The 22,339-nt window shown below is 37.7% G+C and overlaps 1 protein-coding gene and 1 long non-coding RNA gene across 2 annotated transcripts; one reads left to right on the top strand and one right to left on the bottom strand.

Moving 5' to 3' along the window:
• Positions 1 to 1,987: 1,987 nt before the first annotated feature.
• Positions 1,988 to 15,689, top strand: LOC118821024 (myosin-7-like). Its single transcript, XM_036589438.1, has 39 exons — positions 1,988 to 2,033; positions 2,269 to 2,314; positions 2,469 to 2,681; positions 2,918 to 3,061; positions 3,151 to 3,307; positions 3,467 to 3,494; positions 3,712 to 3,814; positions 5,141 to 5,233; positions 5,324 to 5,387; positions 5,487 to 5,585; positions 5,681 to 5,784; positions 5,900 to 6,038; positions 6,436 to 6,554; positions 6,650 to 6,799; positions 6,897 to 7,067; positions 7,146 to 7,455; positions 7,545 to 7,621; positions 8,229 to 8,434; positions 8,596 to 8,719; positions 8,823 to 8,959; positions 9,504 to 9,759; positions 9,861 to 10,103; positions 10,181 to 10,357; positions 10,446 to 10,591; positions 10,676 to 10,766; positions 10,858 to 11,247; positions 11,320 to 11,446; positions 11,535 to 11,653; positions 11,747 to 11,943; positions 12,088 to 12,271; positions 12,433 to 12,598; positions 12,679 to 12,803; positions 12,930 to 13,238; positions 13,341 to 13,544; positions 13,637 to 13,933; positions 14,025 to 14,129; positions 14,221 to 14,316; positions 14,994 to 15,125; positions 15,563 to 15,689. The coding sequence occupies exons 3-39, from the start codon at positions 2,481 to 2,483 to the stop codon at positions 15,581 to 15,583; spliced, it is 5,811 nt and encodes a 1,936-aa protein (XP_036445331.1). The 5' UTR covers positions 1,988 to 2,033; positions 2,269 to 2,314; positions 2,469 to 2,480; the 3' UTR covers positions 15,584 to 15,689.
• LOC118821052 lies at positions 15,587 to 20,103 on the bottom strand. The gene is made up of 3 exons (XR_005008307.1): positions 19,648 to 20,103; positions 19,343 to 19,478; positions 15,587 to 15,651 (listed from the first exon to the last, which is right to left on the bottom strand). It is a non-coding gene; the product is annotated as an uncharacterized LOC118821052 (long non-coding RNA).
• Between the last annotated feature and the right edge of the window lie 2,236 nt (positions 20,104 to 22,339).

Below are 22,339 nucleotides of genomic sequence, written 5' to 3'. Positions count from 1 at the left end.
CTGCCCATTCAGGTTGATCCTTTAGGTCAGTGGTGTAATTGATATGTAGTTGATGAGTGGTGGCCCTAACTAGGCCTCCAGGGGGCAACTTCTGACATAGTGAGAAGGTACTGAAAATGAAAACAATCTTAATGCACAGTCACAGACACTTGCACCTTGTTAAGTGGACTGACCTCTGTCTCTTTGCTGTTCTCACTTGGAATGGAATGTCAGCTTTCTCTTCACCACTTCACACGTCCTAATTATTCTATCGGACATTACATGCTTCATTAAAATAACCAAAATGGTAACTTTACTGAAGGCAAGAACATTATATACTTTAATGTAAGTTAAAGAGACTTTATTCTAAGCAATTTTGGTGCATTTTTATTGGTCCATTCACTTTTCAAACAATATAAAGAACAGCTGCTGTGCTTCACATGTAAAAAAACAAACAAATAATAGTAAAATATGGAGATCTATGAGCAGCATATAATTTTTAAGCTGGTCAATAATGAAACCAAGATGGTGGTTATTATAGTTGTTTGTATCTTCATAAGAAACTGACAACGAAATGTAATATTACTGTTGGGAAAAAGATGACACATATAAACATACAGTATGTCCATAAAATTTTTATTAAAATGTTTTTTTTTTTTTGCAAGCAGCATACATCTACATGCATACAAATGTTCTCCTTGCCCTTAAGTGACATTACTCAGGAAAAAAGAAGTGTTTATTATTTTCTTTTCATAGATGATTTACAGCACTGACATGGTCAAATACCTGGCAGTGCTGAAAGGGCGTCCAAATCTGTCATCATCACAGTAATAAAATACTCCCTTTGGTTAGAAAGATGGTACCATGAGATACCACATAGTCTACCACACAATAACATTCTCACTCTTTAAGTACAAACACTTGAGCATTGTCGTAGAATTGCCCCTCTTATAAAACACACAGGAGTCCACTTTGGCCTTATTTTACATTCCCTTTAACTGGATCTGTGCAGAGTGTTACTTAAATTGGCGCGCTCCTGTTTGCAGAGCAACCTGTGCTTCTCAATCACAGGCTGTCACTCAACAGGAATTTCACAGAGTTATCTTTATACTCAAGGACAAAGGAGAGGAGACAACAATGCGCCAATGAGACGAGGAATCATTTCAACAGCTGCTGATTGACCTTGAACCTATGTCTGCTAACTGCTGCTAACTATGACAGACAGCTAAAGCCATTTGTGGGAGGCAGCTGTGGTTTTTTTCCCCTGTTCAAGACGCATTGTTTGGATAAAGGGAGGCATTTAAGGAGTTAAGCTAAACAATGTATTACATTTGTTTTGTAATAATGTTACTAAATTCTTGTTACTTCTACTTGTTCCTCGTTTGTTTAATTACAATGTGAAAGTAATAAAAAAGGCATCTGGCCTAGTGAATTAAAGTTTTAACTAGCTTTATGAAGAGGCACGAGGCTTTTGAACCATGTAAAAGGACTGCATCTATAATTGGCCACATTGCTTACACAACTGACATAAACATTGTTACACTGTTTTACAGTGAGACTCATAACTTAAATGCATCAAATACAATGTAAACAACAATAGGCAGATCTTATACACAGCTGAACTAACCACACTTACCTTTACCGAGCACAAGGCCACTGGGTATCACACCTTCAAAATTAGGAACACAAACAAGTTATGTGCAGCTTACATTTCACTTCAAAGCAAACAGAACTCATACATGCATGTAAAATGTACAATAATCTCTATAATTTGCTAGATACATTTTTATAATCCATTAAGTCATCCTTTGTAATTGTTTTCCATTGGTGGTTGGTAGCTGGCAAATGTGCAACTCCCCTCTCCCTCTCCCCATGCATCACGATCACTATCATGTGGAAAAGCCTCTTTACCCCACCCTTCTGCACTTCAATCAAACAAAATAGCTCTCCTGCCTAACAATGCCAGATACCATATTTAGAGGGAGCTTGCTTTATAAAAGAGGGGAGAGGATGACCAGCCCACTGACCGGATTCTGAACTTCCATCATCCAACGGTAAACATGCCTTCAAAAGACCAGCTTTTGCATTAACGTTGTCCACTATCTTATAGCTGTGGAGGTGTCACAATCCTAAATGATTGTCACAGAAACTTCATTGAGTTTTTAAGAGTATGTCATTTGGGTTAAAAAGGCTGTATTGGACAGTTCCTTGTTTCAAGAGCCATGAATTGAATATATATTAAGTCTAACAAGCTTGCTTGCCCTTATATGTTCAATTGTGTGGTTCTAGGGCAACAGTAACATCAATTCCACTAAGGAGGTGGGGAACAACAGAGGTAAGCAATAAGCAGATATGGGTCTTAAAAGGTTTTTAGTGGTGACTTTGGCTATAGAGATCATTAATTTTAATTACTGTTCGATGCTTTGTGTTTATTTAAAGACATTAAGAATTTACTTTAAACCAAATTTCAAGCTTGGCATCCTTTACAGATAGGCTGAAAGATGGGAGATGCTCAGATGGAGGAGTTCGGGGCTGCGGCCCCATACCTGAGGAAGTCAGACAGGGAGCGTCTGGAGGCCCAAACTCGCCCCTTCGACATGAAGAAGGAATGCTTCTGCCCTGATCCTGAAGAGGAGTATGTGAAAGGAACTATTATCAGTCGTGATGGAGACAAAGTCACATGCGAGACCTCCAATGGCAAGGTAAATATATGCCTTTACTTTGTTATATACATTGCGAGGGGAGTGGGCTTTACACATACAAGAAACATCAGTGCTATATTACTATACTATGATTAATACCATATATATTTTCAATCCAAAATGCTGTATATTTATTTTAAGTGTGTTTACAAAATGATGCTGTTCTTTTATAGCTATTGTAAAATACATTTTTGCTATTTGACCAAAATGTAATATATGAATATACTCGTCCACAGACTGTGACTGTCAAGGAGGCTGATGTTCACCCTCAAAACCCGCCAAAGTTTGATAAAATTGAGGACATGGCGATGTTCACCTTCCTGCACGAGCCTGCTGTGCTGTTTAACCTCAAAGAGCGTTACGCAGCCTGGATGATCTACGTGAGTTAGACACGTGTAGTTCTTGATCTATACAGCTCTTCTGTATGTGTGAAAAAATAGTGAACCTAGATTTCTCTCTCTGTTTGTAGACCTACTCTGGGCTTTTCTGTGTAACTGTCAACCCCTACAAGTGGCTGCCAGTGTACAACCAAGAAGTTGTCCTTGCCTACAGAGGGAAGAAGAGGAGTGAAGCTCCTCCTCACATCTTTTCTATCTCTGACAATGCCTACCAGTACATGCTTGCAGGTAATCACAACACAGCTCAGTGCAATGATAAACGAGAACAGAGACAAATTTCTCAGTTTTGTTTTTTCCCCAAATGATTTACCTCTTTTATCCAATTCTGTTCAATTCTGCCAAAAATCACACGGTGTGCCAATGACAATTTTAAAACTTTCTTTTTAGACAGGGAAAACCAGTCTATTCTTATCACGTAAGTCTGCTTCTTGTATCTGAGAAACTCTCACATGATACAATATGATTTTCAAATGATGAAAAATTTAATATTGAGAATTTTATTAATGTTTACTCAGGTAATATTTTGATATAAAAAAAAATTTTAATTGCATTTTGTTAAATATTTTTTCTGTGCACTTATTACTTTTTGAATGACCGAATGGATTTTACTAAAAATGAATCTCTCTTCATAGCGGAGAATCTGGTGCTGGGAAAACTGTGAACACCAAGAGAGTCATTCAGTACTTCGCTAGCATTGCTGCTGGAGGTTTCAAGAGGGATGCCAATGACAAGAGGGTAGACTTAACAGACTGTCTTATTAAAGAAATGACAGGCGCTCTGGTTTTATATAAAATCTCAACGGAATTTTAAAAATATTTTCAGGGGTCTTATTCACCAATATCGTCTTAAGTTTTTTACTTAAATTTGTTCTTGAAAAAAGGTCATAAGAAAAAGTTCATGTCAGATTCATGACGGGTTCTTAAACCGCAGAATTATTCGCACCTTTGTGTTCTTGAGTGTGTGTAAATTCTGTTCTTACTCAAGAACAAATCCCAAATAAGAAAACAGTGGTGAATGTCAGAATGTTCACAGAAATTTCTTCTTAAGAATGGTTGGTGAATGAGGCCCACTGTATAGGGTGCTTGAAATAATTCTCACTTTCGGGAAATATTAAAAATAAGAGATGGGTGAGAAGCACACATTTTCATTTGTTTGTTTGTTTATTAATAATATTATTATTATTATTTACGGAAATAGGTGTAGTCAAGGCCTCATTTGTCAGGTCCAAGACAAGACTATGACTAGTCAAGACTAAGCCTAAAGGAGGTCAAAGCCAAGACTGAGTCCAAATGAGAGGGTGACAAGTCAAGACTGAGAGCCACAAAAATCAGTTCTTCTTTACAATCAAACTTTAAATAGCTCTCAACTGCTGTCAGTCCAAATTTCTTGGTCATTTGAAATTGTTTGGTGGACTCACTTAAAAGTGGGCTATAAGCCTACAGATTTGCTTGGAAAAACAGAATTACAGCTTAGAATTTCTTCTGGAATTTCATTCTGGAATTATTACTTTTATTTTGTATATCGATATATTTTCATACTGGCTCCAACAGTCCATTAATAATTCAGTCAGATACGGGAAGGTTTTCTCAGTTTTCCAGAAGATGATCATGCATTAGCACCCTAAGTTTCTTGATGTTCAGTATTCAGTGCCAATTATTGCCAATGCCAACTGGCTAAATCAAGAACAAACAGATGCAGTAATTTGGTTTTGAGTTGTGCAGGCACATATCAGTGCGTACTGGTAGCAGAAATACAAAGAATTATTTTTTTATATTTAAAGAAAGTGGTAGTTTGTTTTTGGTCAAGAATAAAGACTAAATTTGATAAGGCAGATGACCAAGACCAAGAAAAGCTGAAGAATAAATACTATCGACTCTGAGACTCATGTGTGGTCTACACAGCACTATTTATTGAATCATTATTATTGGAATAAATTTCAACTCTTTATCAGAGCCTAGTTCATCAATCTCTGTTCACCATTTCCTGAAGGTGAGAGCTACCTAAAATTACTCTTTTATTAGACATTTATTGAAATGCACTCCTCTTTTCTCCTCTGTTTAGGGTACTTTGGAGGATCAAATCATCCAGTGTAACCCTGCCCTGGAGGCCTTTGGTAATGCTAAGACGATCAGAAATGACAACTCATCACGATTTGTAAGTCAGTTCTTAACATGTTTCATGTAAGAACTGATTCTCACATCTGAATTCAGAAAAAGACTGGTAACAGTGTATACTGTCAAATAGGGCAAGTTCATCCGAATCCACTTTGGTGCCACTGGAAAACTTGCCTCTGCTGATATTGAGACTTGTAAGCATTCTTTAAGTCGGCAAATCTTTTTCATTTGTAAAGATGTGAGAAGAGCACCTTTGGCTATCTAAATTATATTTGATTGTATTTGTAATACAGATCTTTTGGAGAAGTCTCGTGTCACTTTTCAGCTTAAAGCTGAGAGAGACTACCACATCTTCTACCAGATCCTGTCTCAGAGGAAACCTGAGCTGTTAGGTCAGCAAAAGATATATACACTACCAATTTAAATTCCATTACACCTGTGTTAGAAGAAATATGTCTAGAACATATATCTCTTCACTTTCTCACAGAAATGCTGCTGATCACTGCTAACCCCTATGACTATGCCTTCATCTCTCAAGGAGAGACCCAAGTAGCTTCTATTAATGATGCAGAGGAGCTGATGGCCACTGATGTATGTATCAACAGAGCTATCCATGTTCTCACATTTTCATCTGTATATCCTGAAGTCATCTTAAGAACTGGAATTCCTTCAGTGACATTAGACAGACATTGTGTTTTTGTTCTAGGAAGCCTTTGATGTGTTGGGCTTCACCCCAGAGGAGAAAAATAGCATCTACAAGCTGACTGGTGCCGTCATGCATTTTGGCAACATGAGGTTTAAGCAGAAGCAGAGAGAGGAGCAGGCTGAGGCAGACGGCACTGAAGGTAAGTATAGATAGATCAAATAAATATTTGCATTTAGGTGAAATTCATCCCACATTTTAAAAATGATTCTTTATGGAAAACATAATGTGCTATCATAAATACTAAATCACAAATGGAAATTCTTTTTAGTCTGGACCTGGGAGATTGGCCCTAATGTTATGTGATTACTTTTTGCATTTTAATCTTAACAAATGGCTTCAAGTGTCTTATTGTATACCTATAGACGTCTTAGTGTAGGTTTTTGCTAAAACACACATGTAGCAAACTTGAAATTTCTCAGTTAGTCTTAAATTTCCACCATTTGAGTGTTCTCTGATGCGGCAGAGTATGTCTCAGGAACATGACATGATACTCAGATATTACTTGATGACTGAACAATGGTAACTATTATTTCCAGATGCAGACAAAGCAGCTTATCTGATGGGTCTGAACTCTGCGGATCTCATCAAGGCTCTGTGTCACCCGAGAGTCAAAGTAGGAAATGAGTGGGTTACCAAAGGACAGAATGTACAGCAGGTCAGAAATACATACAAACTGGATACATGCAGTCTAGAAGACTATGAAATGAATACTTTGTCTATTAACATTTGAATGCATAATCACTTCCCTAGGTGTATTATGCTGTTGGTGCTCTGTCTAAGGCAGTGTATGAGAAGATGTTCCTTTGGATGGTTGTCAGGATCAACCAATCTTTGGACACCAAGCAACCTCGCCAGTACTTCATTGGTGTGCTGGATATTGCTGGCTTTGAGATCTTTGAAGTGTGTATTTTTATGCAGTAACTTGCTCTTATAATGCCAAAGATTATTTTACCAGGAGTGAATCAACATAAAGAATAATGTGCATTTCCCTTAACAGTTCAACACCTTTGAGCAGCTGTGCATCAATTTCACTAATGAGAAGTTGCAGCAGTTTTTCAACCACCACATGTTTGTGCTGGAGCAAGAAGAGTACAAGAAGGAGGGCATTGAGTGGACATTCATTGACTTTGGCATGGACTTACAAGCCTGTATTGATCTCATTGAAAAGGTCGGTAAGCCTAATGTCCTCAATCTGGACACAGCATGTTCATGTGCCATTTCTAAATACTGTTATTTCTCTCTATAGCCCATGGGTATCATGTCCATCCTTGAAGAGGAGTGCATGTTCCCCAAGGCCACTGATTTCACATTTAAAGCTAAGCTTTTTGATAATCACTTGGGAAAATCAGCTAACTTCCAGAAGCCCAGGATTGTGAAGGGTAAACCAGAGGCCCACTTCTCCTTGATTCATTATGCTGGCACTGTTGACTATAACATCATCAACTGGCTGATGAAGAACAAGGATCCCCTCAATGAAACTGTTGTGGGGTTGTATCAGAAGTCCACCATGAAACTGTTGGCTCTTCTGTTTGCAAATTATGCCGGTGCTGATTCAGGTCTGTGAACTAGATGAGGAATGTCTTACAATATTTCAGGAACAAACACTTAGGGTTTTATTTAATCATCACATATTGTGTCTTAACAGTTACGGAAGGTGGAGGAAAAGCCAAGGAAAAGAAGAAAAAGGGATCTTCTTTCCAGACTGTATCTGCCCTTCACAGGGTGAGACAAAGAGTTTGCAGAAAACTATGTATATGTAACTATGTATATGCCAACTCAAACACTGGCAATGTTATGCCTATAAAAACAGGCAAAAAAGAGATCCCTGATATTTTTTTTTGTAGAAGGGGTTATGTAGAGTACTTAAGTAATAGTCAAAAAGGGAGAGATTTTCTGTTATGTAATGGTTTTCGATGTAATGAAAGTAATTTGATATATGTCATTCAATCGTATGCAAAAGTTTGAACACCCCTAGTAAAATAAAAGTTTGTATGTTCATGGAAAACCAACACTCTGTACAGGGACCAACCTTAAATTTGGCATTTTCCTGTAGATTTCAGTTCAGTTTTATTTTAACATATAAAATATGTCAACTTTTGTACAGGCCACATTTTTTGTATCACTGTTCCCCCAATAGGATAAATTCATCAAATAAACAGTTATTGTGCATTGTAATGTGCAGAAGTGTGTCCTCTATAGAGGATGTGTAACTTTTCGTTCACTTAGAAAATCAATGAATTATGTGATTGGATCAGGGGTGGCAAAACTTTTGCAAAGAACTGTATATGTGGTCAAAGTCCATGTGTAATGTGCTGTGTTCCATCTTCAGGAGAATTTGAACAAGCTGATGACCAACCTGAGATCAACTCATCCTCATTTTGTGCGCTGCATCATCCCTAATGAGACCAAGACCCCTGGGGCCATGGAGAACCCTCTTGTCATGCACCAGCTGCGCTGTAACGGTGTGCTGGAGGGCATCAGAATCTGCAGAAAGGGCTTCCCCAACAGGATTCTGTATGGTGACTTTAAACAGAGGTAATATGACTACTCTATTTCAGTTGCATGTATTAATTTTATATAAAATCTATTAATTTCATGTAACATATTTTTCAAACAATCACAGGCAGTCTTACATGCTAAAAAGTCTCATTACAATAAGAATGATTCTAACAATTCCTTGAACTGTGCATCTGCAGATACCGTATTCTGAATCCTGCTGCTATTCCTGAAGGACAATTCATTGACAGTAGGAAGGGAGCTGAGAAACTGTTGGGTTCTTTGGACATTGACCATAATCAGTACAAGTTTGGACATACTAAGGTTCTATTGTTACAAGTTTACTGCATTAATTTAAAGCTTATGTTACTCAGGAAAAAAATGTGCACATACACATATACTGAAATATTATCTGCCATTTTTCTAGGTATTCTTCAAAGCTGGTCTTCTGGGTCTTCTTGAAGAGATGCGAGACGATCGTCTAGCTCTCATCATCACTCGTATTCAGGCTTGGTCTCGAGGTCTTCTCTCGAGAATTGAGTTCCAGAAGATTGTTGAGCGCAGGTAAAACTCTACAGCTAAGTGCATGCTTCATTAACGAGCCTGAATTTTCTAGTCTTGGAGCCACTCCAGATGTCCTGACAATCTGAAGCATCTTTGTAACTACTGGCACAAAATCTTGTAGCATAAACAATGCATGACAAGTAGTGAGAACATCCATGAATGATAAGACCATGTGGAGAAACTAGAGGGATGAAGCCAAAAAACTACAAAACAACAATCGTCACTTCCTAGAAGGCCTCTGTACAGTCAGTGTATACCCAACCAAATGGAGGGGAAGCTCCATTCTGGCTAAAGTGTGAATGCTTATGTAATTTCTCCTCTGAAATTATAACAATCATGTTGAGACAGAGATGGGGAAACACTGACATTGCCATACAAATGATACAGTGATTTAAGTCACATAGTGTGGAGTCAGCCTTTACTTTTTAAATATTGTGAAAACCATTTTGAATACTTATCTTAAAATCTGAATACGCTAACATTCTAATAGCTTAAATAAAATATATTCACAGAACTTTTATAACAATGTGTTATCACATGGCAGGGATGCCTTGCTTGTTATCCAGTGGAATGTCCGTGCCTTCATGGGTGTAAAGAACTGGCCCTGGATGAAGCTGTACTTCAAGATCAAGCCACTGCTAAGATCTGCTGAGGCTGAGAAAGAGATGGCCAACATGAAGGAGGAATTCATGAAGCTGAAAGAGGCTTATGCTAAATGTGAAGCCCGCAGGAAGGAACTAGAAGAGAAAATGGTCACTCTCCTCCAAGAGAAAAATGACCTACAGCTCCAAGTCCAGACTGTGAGTTTATGGTTTGTAATATCATAATGGAGCAGTCTTTTCCAAAAGATTATAGAAAACTAATTAATTTTCTATTTTTTGCTCTTTCTATTTTAAAACAGGAGCAAGACAATCTCTGTGATGCTGAAGAGCGTTGTGAAGGTCTGATTAAGAACAAGATCCAGCTTGAAGCCAAATGCAAAGAGCTGACTGAAAGACTAGAGGATGAAGAAGAGATGAATGCTGAACTAACTTCTAAAAAGAGAAAGCTGGAGGATGAATGCTCTGAGCTTAAGAAGGATATTGATGATCTTGAACTTACTCTGGCCAAAGTGGAGAAAGAGAAGCATGCCACTGAGAATAAGGTTTGTCGGGTCTCCGCTAAAAGTGACATTAGTACAATTGCTTTTGGCAACATTCAGCATACGTTTCCTATTCACAGGTTAAAAACCTAACTGAAGAGATGGCAGCACAGGATGAAATCATTGCTAAGCTGACCAAAGAAAAGAAAGCTCTGCAGGAAGCCCACCAGCAAACACTGGACGACCTCCAGAGTGAGGAAGACAAAGTTAACACTCTGACTAAGGCCAAAGCCAAGCTGGAGCAGCAAGTTGATGATGTCAGTAACTGGTTAAACATATATACTTACACTGTAGAGACACCTTGTAGTGAACTGGATTTTAAGCTCTGTATAATTTTCTTGGTAGCTGGAAGGATCTTTGGAACAGGAAAAAAAGCTGCGCATGGACCTCGAGAGGGCTAAGAGGAAGCTGGAAGGGGACTTAAAATTGACCCAAGAGAATGTTATGGACCTGGAAAATGACAAGCAACAGCTAGAAGAGAGACTAAAAAAGTAAATGTAATAGAAAAAAATGTTTTTGTATGAATGATCACTAATTCACTTGTAAGATCTTCACTCACTGCATTTTTGCCACAGGAAAGATTTCGAGATCAGCCAGCTCAACGGTAAGATTGAAGATGAGCAAGCACTAGCAGCCCAGTTACAGAAGAAACTGAAAGAGCTGCAGGTGAGGTGCAAAACACTTATGCTGATTGAAAGTTTATAGCTGATTTGTTCAACAAGAGTCTGTATTGCTCACATTGTACTTGATGTGGTAGGCCCGTATTGAGGAACTTGAAGAAGAGCTGGAGGCAGAGAGAGCCGCCAGGGCCAAGGTTGAGAAACAGAGGGCAGATTTATCAAGAGAACTGGAAGAGATCAGTGAGAGGCTGGAGGAGGCTGGTGGAGCCACTGCTGCCCAGATAGAAATGAACAAGAAGAGAGAGGCTGAGTTCCAGAAACTGCGCAGAGACCTTGAAGAGGCCACTCTGCAACATGAAGCCACTGCTGCTACACTGAGGAAGAAACATGCTGACAGTGTGGCGGATCTGGGAGAACAGATTGACAACCTTCAGCGTGTGAAGCAGAAGCTTGAAAAAGAGAAGAGTGAACTCAGACTTGAGCTGGATGATGTGGTTTCCAACATGGAGCAAATTGTCAAGTCCAAGGTAAGCATAATGGTCTTTTTCATATATGTTTATCTTTACTATTGCATTTTTAATGTATATTCTCTGTTTCAGACAAATTTGGAAAAAATGTGCAGGACTCTAGAGGACCAGATGACTGAGTACAGAACTAAATACGAAGAAGGACAACGCAGCATCAATGACTTGAGCATGCACAAAGCTAAACTCCAAACTGAGAATGGTAAGGACTAAAATAAAATGGAGTGTGTATTAAACATAAGGTCACAACATACAAACATTTGAAGTACCGTAATCAACCTGTAATCAAGGTGAACTTGCAAGACAGCTGGAGGAGAAGGATTCCTTGGTCTCTCAGCTGACCAGAGGCAAGCAGTCCTATACGCAACAGATTGAGGACCTCAAGAGACAACTTGAAGAGGAAGTGAAGGTATTTCTAGTATTTGAGTTACCAAATCATTTAACCTGGCAATACATTATGTGATCATATGCAGTGAACGAGATATTGGCCTGTCTCTTACAGGCTAAGAATGCCCTGGCCCATGCAGTGCAGTCTGCTCGCCATGACGCTGAATTGTTGAGAGAGCAGTATGAGGAGGAGCAGGAGGCCAAGGCTGAGCTGCAGCGCAGTCTGTCCAAGGCCAACTCTGAAGTGGCTCAGTGGAGAACCAAGTATGAAACTGATGCCATCCAGAGAACAGAGGAGCTGGAGGATGCAAAGTAAGAAATCACAAATCCAGTGACTTTTTATTTTTTCCTTTTAGCACTTCATCTTTACTATGGAGCATAATAATTTTCTTTTTTGTTTTTGAAATTAAAAGCTTTATTCACATTTTCTGAAACTTTTACCATCCTGTCACACAGGAAAAAACTTGCTCAGCGTCTGCAAGATGCAGAGGAAGCTGTGGAAGCTGTCAATGCCAAATGCTCCTCTCTGGAGAAGACCAAGCACAGACTCCAGAATGAAATAGAAGACCTCATGGTTGATGTAGAAAGATCCAATGCTGCTGCTGCAGCTCTGGACAAGAAGCAAAGAAACTTTGACAAGGTGATAAGGTGGTCCCTTGGGGATCAATACAGCCATTCATACATCTATCTGTCCATACCCTTATCCATCTATCTAGTCATCTGTCTGTCTGTCTAACATTTGGCAGTGCCCTTAGTTCAAAGGCCACTTATCCCAAACATGTTTTTGTTGGAATTGAACAGGTTCTTGCAGAGTGGAAGCAGAAATATGAAGAATCTCAGAGTGAGCTAGAGAGCTCCCAGAAGGAGGCCAGATCTCTTAGCACTGAACTCTTCAAACTGAAGAACTCTTATGAGGAGTCTCTTGATCACCTGGAGACTATGAAGAGGGAGAACAAAAACCTCCAAGGTATCCATGTTTATTTCAAAGGTCTGAAACAGTGGTGGGGTTTTTAGCATACACTGACAGGTATCTTTCCTGACAAACAGAGGAAATTTCTGACCTGACTGAGCAAATTGGGGAGAGTGGAAAAAGCATCCATGAACTGGAGAAAATTCGTAAACAGCTGGAGCAGGAAAAGGCCGAAATCCAGTCTGCTCTTGAAGAGGCTGAGGTACCTTATTATTATTTGCAGACCTTTCAGATTCTGCAAGTACAGACATGGATCCCATCTACGTAAAATCTCAATGATGATGTAATAAAATTACATTGTAAATGGCTGTTTGTTGTGATCTAATAGGCCTCCCTTGAGCATGAAGAAGGAAAGATCTTACGGGCTCAGCTGGAGTTCAATCAAGTGAAGGCTGATATTGAGCGAAAGCTGGCGGAGAAGGATGAGGAGATGGAGCAGTCCAAGAGGAACCACCAGAGAGTGGTGGACACCCTACAAAGCTCTCTGGAGTCTGAGACTCGCAGCAGGAACGAAGCCCTCAGGATAAAGAAGAAGATGGAGGGAGACCTTAATGAGATGGAGATCCAGCTCAACCAGGCTAACAGGCAGGCAGCAGAGGCACAGAAGCAACTCAAGAGTCTCCATGGGCATCTGAAGGTACGCACCACATAGCGTAATGTCTGTGTTCATGTTAATATCAATGTCTCTCATTATTTGTGAGATTATAAAATGTATTCATTGGGAGCTTTTGCCTTCTAGGATGCCCAGCTCCAGCTGGATGATGCTCTCCGTGGTAATGATGATCTCAAAGAGAACATCGCTATTGTGGAGAGACGCAACAATCTGCTGCAGGCTGAACTGGATGAGCTGAGATCAACATTGGAGCAGACTGAGAGAGGCCGGAAACTGGCAGAGCAGGAACTTCTGGACGTCAGTGAGAGGGTTCAGCTGCTGCACTCTCAGGTAATCTATAGATTTCAATTATTGCTATAATGAAAGATCTATATTAAGTTACAGATTCAATATAAACACCTCTAATACAATCTCTAATACAGAACACCAGCCTGCTGAACCAGAAGAAGAAGCTGGAGGGAGACACAACTCAACTTCAGACTGAGGTAGAGGAGGCTGTCCAAGAGTGCAGGAATGCTGAGGAAAAGGCCAAAAAAGCCATCACTGATGCTGCCATGATGGCAGAGGAGCTGAAGAAGGAGCAGGACACCAGTGCTCACTTAGAGCGCATGAAGAAAAACATGGAGCAGACCATCAAAGACTTACAGCATCGTCTAGATGAAGCTGAACAAATTGCAATGAAAGGTGGCAAGAAGCAGCTCCAGAAACTAGAGGCCAGAGTGAGTAAATAAAATTGCTTTATATACATTGTATACTTTTAAATACATTAGATAAATATACATTATATACATTTTATATGTTCCTTTGCAGGTCAGGGAGCTGGAAAATGAGGTTGAGATAGAACAGAGAAAGGCCAGTGAATCTATAAAAGGAATCCGCAAATATGAGAGACGCATTAAGGAGCTCACCTACCAGGTTTTTCTACTTTTTAACATGCTTTGTCGTTTTGAAAATATATATAAATGATAGAAATGAGAAAAGACTGTTCCCATGATTCTATTTGCAGACTGAAGAAGACCGTAAGAATCTGACTCGTCTCCAAGACCTAGTAGACAAACTTCAGCTGAAAGTCAAGTCCTATAAGAGAGCTGCAGAAGAGGCTGTAAGTGTATAATATTACTTATGCATACAGAGGGGGCACAATGAACTTTTTTGACTCATCTGCCAGTGAGAGGAAAACTGAGTAAATGTATCTGTCCAAATTACAAAACATTTTAATGGTCATAAAATTGCATTCTTTTTATAAAAACAATTAGCTGAAGGGCTTTTTTTAGCAAGCTTAAGCTTATCTTTAAAGTTTACCTTTAAACTAACTTTGCAGACCAAATTATGAACAGATAAGTTATAGTTCACTAAAATACCACTTCACACAAAAATGTCAAGCCCCTCAGTGACTTTATCTTCAACATTAGCACATAAAAATAAATCTGTTATTTTATGACAGAAAATACCTTTTAGTCTGAGGGAAATGACCAGTTACACTAAAGTTTTCCAATGTGGCAAAAGTCATGAGAATCTGCACAACAGCTAATCAATGGCATATTCTTTAGTAGGCTGCATGTATTTCTTTGATCCTTGTGTACTTTCAGTGGGTATGATCCAGTGGGTCATATTATCAGTCTACACAGTAATTCATGCCTTGAATTATGTTGCAGTTTGTAAGTGCTGGCCAGTGACTGCATTTTTTTTTTAAAGCAAATATTTTTCTTGTATTTGCATCGTAGTAAATGTATCAGCGGTCATATTTTTGGATTTTGTATGTGTGTACTCATTTTTCAGGAGGAGCAGGCCAATGTCCATCTAGGCAAGTTCCGCAAGCTGCAACATGAGCTGGATGAGGCACAGGAGAGAGCTGATATTGCAGAGTCTCAGGTCAACAAGCTGAGAGCCAAAAGTCGTGATATAACTAAAGTAAGTTCACATTAGCACAACTTTCTTATTTATTTTTAATGAACATAGTTAAAAACAAAATTTGCTTTAAGCTATTGTTTGGTATCAGATACGTTTGACAGTATTGCTCTCCTAGTGGCAAAAATATTTTGTTTTGATGCTAAATACAAATAAAGTTATGGATTTTTAAATATTCCATAATCAATTTACAATCCTTAACAACCACTGGAGGAAACTTGTGGATGTTTAGAGCTTTTACAGTTGTTCAGTTAAAATTAATATAAAATAAATATTTCACTCAGAGCAGTAGCCCATGGTATAGAGCCAACCCTTTTTTCTAAAATTACCTCACTAAATCAAGGCTATAGACTGAGGGCTTAAAACTGAAAAAAGGAGCCCTGCCTAATCAACTAAGAAGTTCCTACACCCACCCTCTTTTTTGTCTTTTCCTCTCACAGAAAGGACATGATGAAGAGTGAAGTAATCACTTTTGTGTCTCAGAAATCTCAGATCACTGTGGTTTAGTTCTTCTTCTTGACTTCAACATCTGTAGGTGAATAGAATAAAAATTACTGTGCAAATAAACCTTTTGCTTTGCTGTGTCTTCTGTTTTAACAATGCAATGCCATGTATTTTGATTCAGGTAAGAGCAATATTGTGAGTAAAAACTGTTTATAGATGTAAATGATAAAATGTATACCACAGATATAAAACTAGCATTATTTGTTAGGATTGTAGTAATACTACAAAACATTATTTAAATTACTGATGTACTACAGTACCAGATGTACTGCTGTACCTAATAAAATATAAGCCATTTAAATTGTCAGTTATTTGATGTTTTGTAGGTGTAAAATCAGATCACTGTGGTAACTATCAAAAAATTCAAGAAGCCCAAGACCAGAACCTAGACATTACACACATTCAAGAGATAAAAAAGTCTTGCCCAAAATATAGTGCCTAAATATATATTACTTGAGAATATTTATATATTTCACAGGTAGAATATACTTCACAGGAAGAAATAACTACTGATAACTACTGATTTCATGTGAAATGTTCAATTGTTAAATTTATGAATGGATGGGTGTAATAATGTGAAATGAGAGTTATGCTATCGCTGCAAGTGGTAACATTGGTACTTATTTTGTTATAAAGGTGAACAAAGGGTTGAAAAATACTTAACAGATAAGTTTATCAGTAGAGCTCTGGAAAAATGTACAAAAAAAAAAGTCTTCCTGAATGTTTTAAAGATTTATCTGCCATACATTTGCAAAGAATGGAAGAAAACGGTGCCTAAACAGCTAATGTAAAATTTATATTACAAACAAAATGCCAAAAAACATGCAGAAGGCATCAAAAATACAAATTTGCAAGCATGCAAATTAGTCAGCAAATAGTGGCCAAATTAAAACACAGTTAGAAAATCTAAAATTTTCAATCACAATTCTATTAGTAGAGAACAAAGGCCCCTAAAAGTTGACATACTCCCACTTGAGGTAGAACAAAGCACAAACATGTTTTTATATAACTTTGATAACTGCTAGTTTGTGAAATGAATGGTTATATAAAATATTTTACTGCAAAAGTTGTGTAATTCATTAATATTTGGATGCTCCCCAAAACCAGACAATGTGCAAATTTAGGCCTGGCTTAAAGGGAGAGTGTCTGCATTATCCCTTCTATTTCAGAAAATAAAATTCACAATGTGGCCAACTTTAAAAAGACTGTGCACAAACAAATACTTTATATCCTACAGAAAGGATTATACACTTAATCTTCACCCAGTAACCAATGTGCACTGACTACCGATTAAAATGTTTAACACTAAACACAGATTTACACAAATCCTTGAAACAATTGTAATTCTAGGACTTATGACAGAACAATAGAAATAATAGTTGTTCATCATTCAATACATTCTGTGAAAAATACTAAATGATAATTATAAATAAATAAATAAATAAATAAAGTGAAACATATGAAATGCGAAAAATACAGGCCAATAAAAAAATCATTTCACATTTCAGCATCAAACATCAGCATATTGTCGTTTTTTTATAGTTCTTATATATCTGTCATTTAATTTATTATGAATGTGTTAAGCTATTTAACATTATTCTTGTTAATTTTTTAAACAATCCTGAAACCAAACATGTAAGTGTCACTGTGGTGGTCTGAATGGTCCGTCACCTAAATAATATCTGGTCAGCCGTGATGCTATGGTCCATTGATGGCTTTAGCCGTGGAGGGTTGGGTAAGAGTGCCTGATAAAAGTACTGTATGGCCAAAACTATGTGGACATCCCCTCTAAATAGTAGGTTTAGCTATTTAAGCCACACCTGTTACTAACAGATGTATAAAATCAAGCACATATCCATGCAGTCTCCACAGACAAACATTCTAAGTAGAATGGGTTGTACAAACCTTTGAAGTGGCACTGTCACCAAATGTCTTTTCATCAAGCTTGTTGTCAAATTTCTGCCTTGCCTGAGCTGCTCCAGCCAACTGTCAGCACTGTTACTTTGAAGAGGAAGGGTCTACAAGCAAAACAACAGCTCAGTGGTGGGCTGCATAAACCCAAACCACCTCTGGAAGCAACTTTAGCACAAGAACCGTTTGTTAGCAGCTTCATGGATGGTTTCTATAATGACTACAGCAGCATAGCAGCAGAACATAAGCCTAAGATGGCCATGCACAATGGGGAACATCAGCTGGAGCGGTGTAAAGCATGTCACTACTGGACTCTACTGTGAATTCGTTTTCTGGAGTGATGAATCATGCATCACCATCTGGCAGATGAATTCGGGTTTGGTGGATGCACGAGAACAGTGTCAACTGCAAAATTTGGTGGACAAGGAATAACTGCCTGGGACTTTTTCATGGTTGTAGCCTCAGTTCCAGTGAGGGGAAATTTTGATGGCATAAATTAAAATTCTAGAGAAACCACGTGCTTCCAGTTTATGCCAACTTTGCCCACTTTATATTATTTCTGAGTCCCTTAGAATAGTAAAATTGTATACAATAATAATAATAATAATAATCATAATAATAAGCTTGTTTTCAAACAATCTGTTACATCAATAATCTATGGTTAATTATTCAGAAACAGTTTTAATTATAGAGGTAATATAAAATTATTTACTGTCAGGAAATAGATTCAATATGTAAGATCAAAGCAAAGTTAAATTAGTTTTACACTGAACCATACATTAAACAGTTCTAAGATTAAGCCTGTTAGTTTTATATGTCTAGTTAGTTGACTATATTCTTAGGAAGTAGAGGCACACTATTATAGTCTGATCAGCCCAGAGGCATAAGAGATCTAGATATAAAGGAATTACTTACATTACTGTAACAAAGGTTAACATGTTGTTTAACATTTGTGAGCAAATTGGAAATGACATTTAGTAGCAAACAAAAAAGCATCTGTCTAATTTCAAATGCTATAAAATTAAATACTGTAGTAATACAAACATCACCATGAAAAGAAATTGCCTGAAGGAATGCCTGTTTTTATTTGCTTATTCTTTTCATCTAAAAAACGGGCATGATGAAGAGTGAAGCAATTATAGGTAGAATTTGATAAACTAAAACTATATTACCTACAGTTTTGGGAACCTTTTTTTTCCCATTTCTTTCTTCCTAGATAAATTGAGGCAAAATTTCAACATGGTTATTTTTTATTCAAAAAGACAATATCTGCAAATGTAAGAGTAAAATACTTAAAATTGTACAAAAACAACTGGTTTTAATCATGAACAACAATGTCTGCAAAACATTGTTTAACATTATTTATTTTAGTACCAGTTCTTATCACCTTTCAAATTAAACAAATTTTCTGTGAAACTGCAGAGGTTAGACAATCTTGAGCACACTCAACTCTCAAACTTCAGCAATGCAAGTCATAAAGCAGCTGGGTTATTAAATACTGAAAAACATACACGTCCACAGTCCTCCACAGAAATTGTTTTATAACTGTTTCAGGAAATTCTTTTGCAGGCAAAGTGCATCATGCTAGCCATTTTCATTTATATTCATATTATCATATATAATGCCCTAAACCAGCCATTTATTACAGCAGATCGAAGGTGTTAGAAATGGCAGAATACATAATAATGGTATAAGATCATTAGTTAACATAGTAATAAGGTTAATAAGTTAATGTTTATAAAAGTGTCCCATTACCTGTATTCATCCAAATGCATCTTATTAAAATGGAAAGAAGGAACACCTACCTCATAAAATAAAGAGCTTAGGAGTGTCTATGAGTGCTCTGCTGGTGGGTGGGTAGATGCATACCATAAAAGGCATGATGCACCTTTGCTGGCCAACGTAGGTCTCCACAGACAACTTTCTCCAGGTTATCTTATTCTGTGGATGGAAGATACAACATTTCTGTTAGTTCGCCATCTGTATATCCTGAAATACATAAATATGAAAAAAACACAGGCAAATGAACTTAGATGTTACAAAATCTCTGTAACAATATGTGCTTTACAACATGTGAACTGGTTATTTGACAGTTGGCTCATCTACTTACAAAAACGAGAGTTCCTCCTTTCAACTGCAAAGGGCCCTTGTCTGCAATGAAAGCACATTTGTATCAGGGACACATAGACTTGTTGGATGCCCTGAAGGCTACTGTAGGCTGACCTGCTTTGGTGTGGCTCAAGGTGATGAGAAGGCCAGCAGGATGGTGTTGATTAGAGGAGGAGTCTACATTGAGCAGCTGAGAATTGGAGGACGTTAAAAGGTTCACCAAGCATCCAGCAACCCTGCAACCTTAAACCACACCACAGAGTACTTGGGCTATATTAGGAGTTCAATTGTTGGCTGAGGGGCCCACAAGGTCTGTGAAGTGCCAAAGAGGCTTTAGAGAAAGAATCATCTTTAAGTGATGGAGAAATAAGAACCGACTGGCATTTATGCCAAACTTCAACTTCTTATCTTAGAAAGACAAGTTACCTCAGCATCTATTTTGTCTCATCAAATGTATAAAAAGGTACACATAGTACAAATATATATACATACAAGCACTGTAGGAGCTATAGTTACTATGTAGATTACTGTCCAAGTTTTCCTTGTCCACATTATTTAGCCAAAATAATTATATGAATAAAAATGTTTTTTTTAACTGCATCTTTACCGTTTCAACCTATTTAGCTGATTAAGTAGGCTAATATTATAAACTTAACTTCTGACAGGAGCTGCATTGTTTTCCCTCAGTTGGCCATGAAACGTAAGACGAGTCTATAAAGACCATAAGAGTGCCAACATCTATGACTAGATACTTTTATTTATGTGCCTGGAGACCTTTACAAGTGGAGCATCTGCTCTAGTCCTACAGGGCCCATGCTAGCTGTGCTTCTCAATCAGAGAGAGGCACTCAACAGGAATTTCACAGGGTTATCTTTGTACTCAAGGACAATGGGAAGGAAACACTGTGTGTGGCGTAAACAAGACTGTGGTCAGCCAACAGATATTCATACACATATGTATTAATACATATATATTTTAGAATATAGCTTGTAACTTCTGAGGATTATTCAAAGAAATTAAGTAAATTAATAACACATCAAAATGTTTTCTCTCTGCAGTCTCAGTAACAACATCACATATTGTTTTGGAAATACTACAATGCTCCCTATACATTCAGATTAGACAACAAGGTTGTGCATGCATGTGATTTGATCTTAAGTCTTTCTACCATTTCTCTGTGCTGAATCACTACATTGTGTCTGGTGGCAACAAACCCCCAGGGCAATCAACCTCATTATTATAAACTGAGTCTGCTGAGTGAATCTTATTTCAAAGACCTTTACGTACCCCAGTCTAGAGTTCAGGGGTTAGACATTTAACACCTTTCCGTTGTTGTGGTAGGTTAAAGAAAGAGAAAGGGAATGCAAACACAATTCACACTTATTGCCGTTAACTTGCACCTTGTACTGAGTTTCCTAACCTTTACCCTTCAACTGTCCACACTTAGTATGCCTTGCTGTTAATCTTCTAACCATTTACCACCCTGTAGTGTTGATGTGTGTGACACACTAAAGAGTCTAATGAGAAAAGGTCTGCATCTCAGCCCTTGGTGACACAAGGAGCTGTTAGAGGAGACAGTAAATAGTCAAAACAAGTCAAATGGTCCTTGACCTTGATCTTGTTTATTGATGCATTCTGAAAAAATCTCACAAAAAGAAACACCACCTTAACGTTTAATTTACACCATTCATACTTTTCATGTTATGTATGATATATACAGTCATCTGCAAAAGTTTGCATGCCCCTGGTCAAATGACAGTTTGTTGATTTTCTAAGTGAAAACAAATTAACATCCTCTACAGAGAACACAGTGCTGCATATTTAAATGAACAATAACTTTATTTGGTGAAACATACTGGAAATTTTATACTGTATGTTGTATTTTTTTTCAAAAATGTTATACTCAGCAAATGAAATAGATAATGAGCACTAAAAATTAAAGATTTGAAGAAAAAGTGTCACATTTGTTCCATGTAGTGAATGTTAACTTATTTTTAGTTAATCAACAGAACATGTAATTTGACAGCGAGTTCAAACTTTTCCATATGATTGTGTCATCCACATAAGCACCCCAACTACAAAGTGACTTTTTTATAAATGTAAAGCACTGCAAGTAAAATATTTGCCCTTGTGAACAGCATCTCTAGAGTAAAGGTCATATGCTCAAAAAGACAATGCAAAAATGGATGGGGTCAGATCGTACATGCTGTTCTTCTCAATGACTGAAAAGCACTTGGCATGAATTTCACGTGGTTATCTTTGTCCTCAATTGGAAAGACAAGGAAACAATGCCGTTTCAACGCCACAGGGCAGAGTGAAGCATTCACACCAGCTGGGGAATGACCTTGGTTGTGCTTTACCACTCAGAGACAGACAGCTGATGCCGCTCTCATATGGGCAAAAAGCACCTGTGACAGCTTGAATACACAGACACTTTGTTAATCCTTCAATCTAAATAAACATGGTATAGGATAACTCAAAGAGGTCAACTAAAAATAACTCCCATCACTTTTTGCTACTTTTCTCCTTTAGTTTTCTTGAGGTAATCAACCTGGCTTCATACCGATTTCCTGGTTCTCAAATCCAATATATTCTATCAATATCCTAAAACAATACATACATTTATAACTGCTAAAATCACTGCTACTTAAATTCTGAAATCACAGATTTAGTAACATTACATTTGAATACAA

The sequence above is a fragment of the Colossoma macropomum genome, unplaced genomic scaffold (genome assembly GCF_904425465.1).
Source record: "Colossoma macropomum unplaced genomic scaffold, Colossoma_macropomum, whole genome shotgun sequence".
In the NCBI taxonomy this organism is placed as follows: domain Eukaryota; kingdom Metazoa; phylum Chordata; class Actinopteri; order Characiformes; family Serrasalmidae; genus Colossoma; species Colossoma macropomum.
This window is presented reverse-complemented; position numbering and strand designations above follow the sequence as displayed.

What these genes read in the sequence shown, in the direction of transcription:
- LOC118821024 (XM_036589438.1), top strand. Translation starts at nt 2,481, where the DNA reads ATGGGAGATGCTCAGATGGAGGAGTTCGGGGCTGCGGCCCCATACCTG. An exon ending in CTGGCTTTGAGATCTTTGAA is followed by an intron (nt 6,800 to 6,896) that starts GTGTGTATTTTT and finishes TTCCCTTAACAG; the next exon opens with TTCAACACCTTTGAGCAGCT. An exon ending in AGCAAATTGTCAAGTCCAAG is followed by an intron (nt 11,248 to 11,319) that starts GTAAGCATAATG and finishes TCTCTGTTTCAG; the next exon opens with ACAAATTTGGAAAAAATGTG.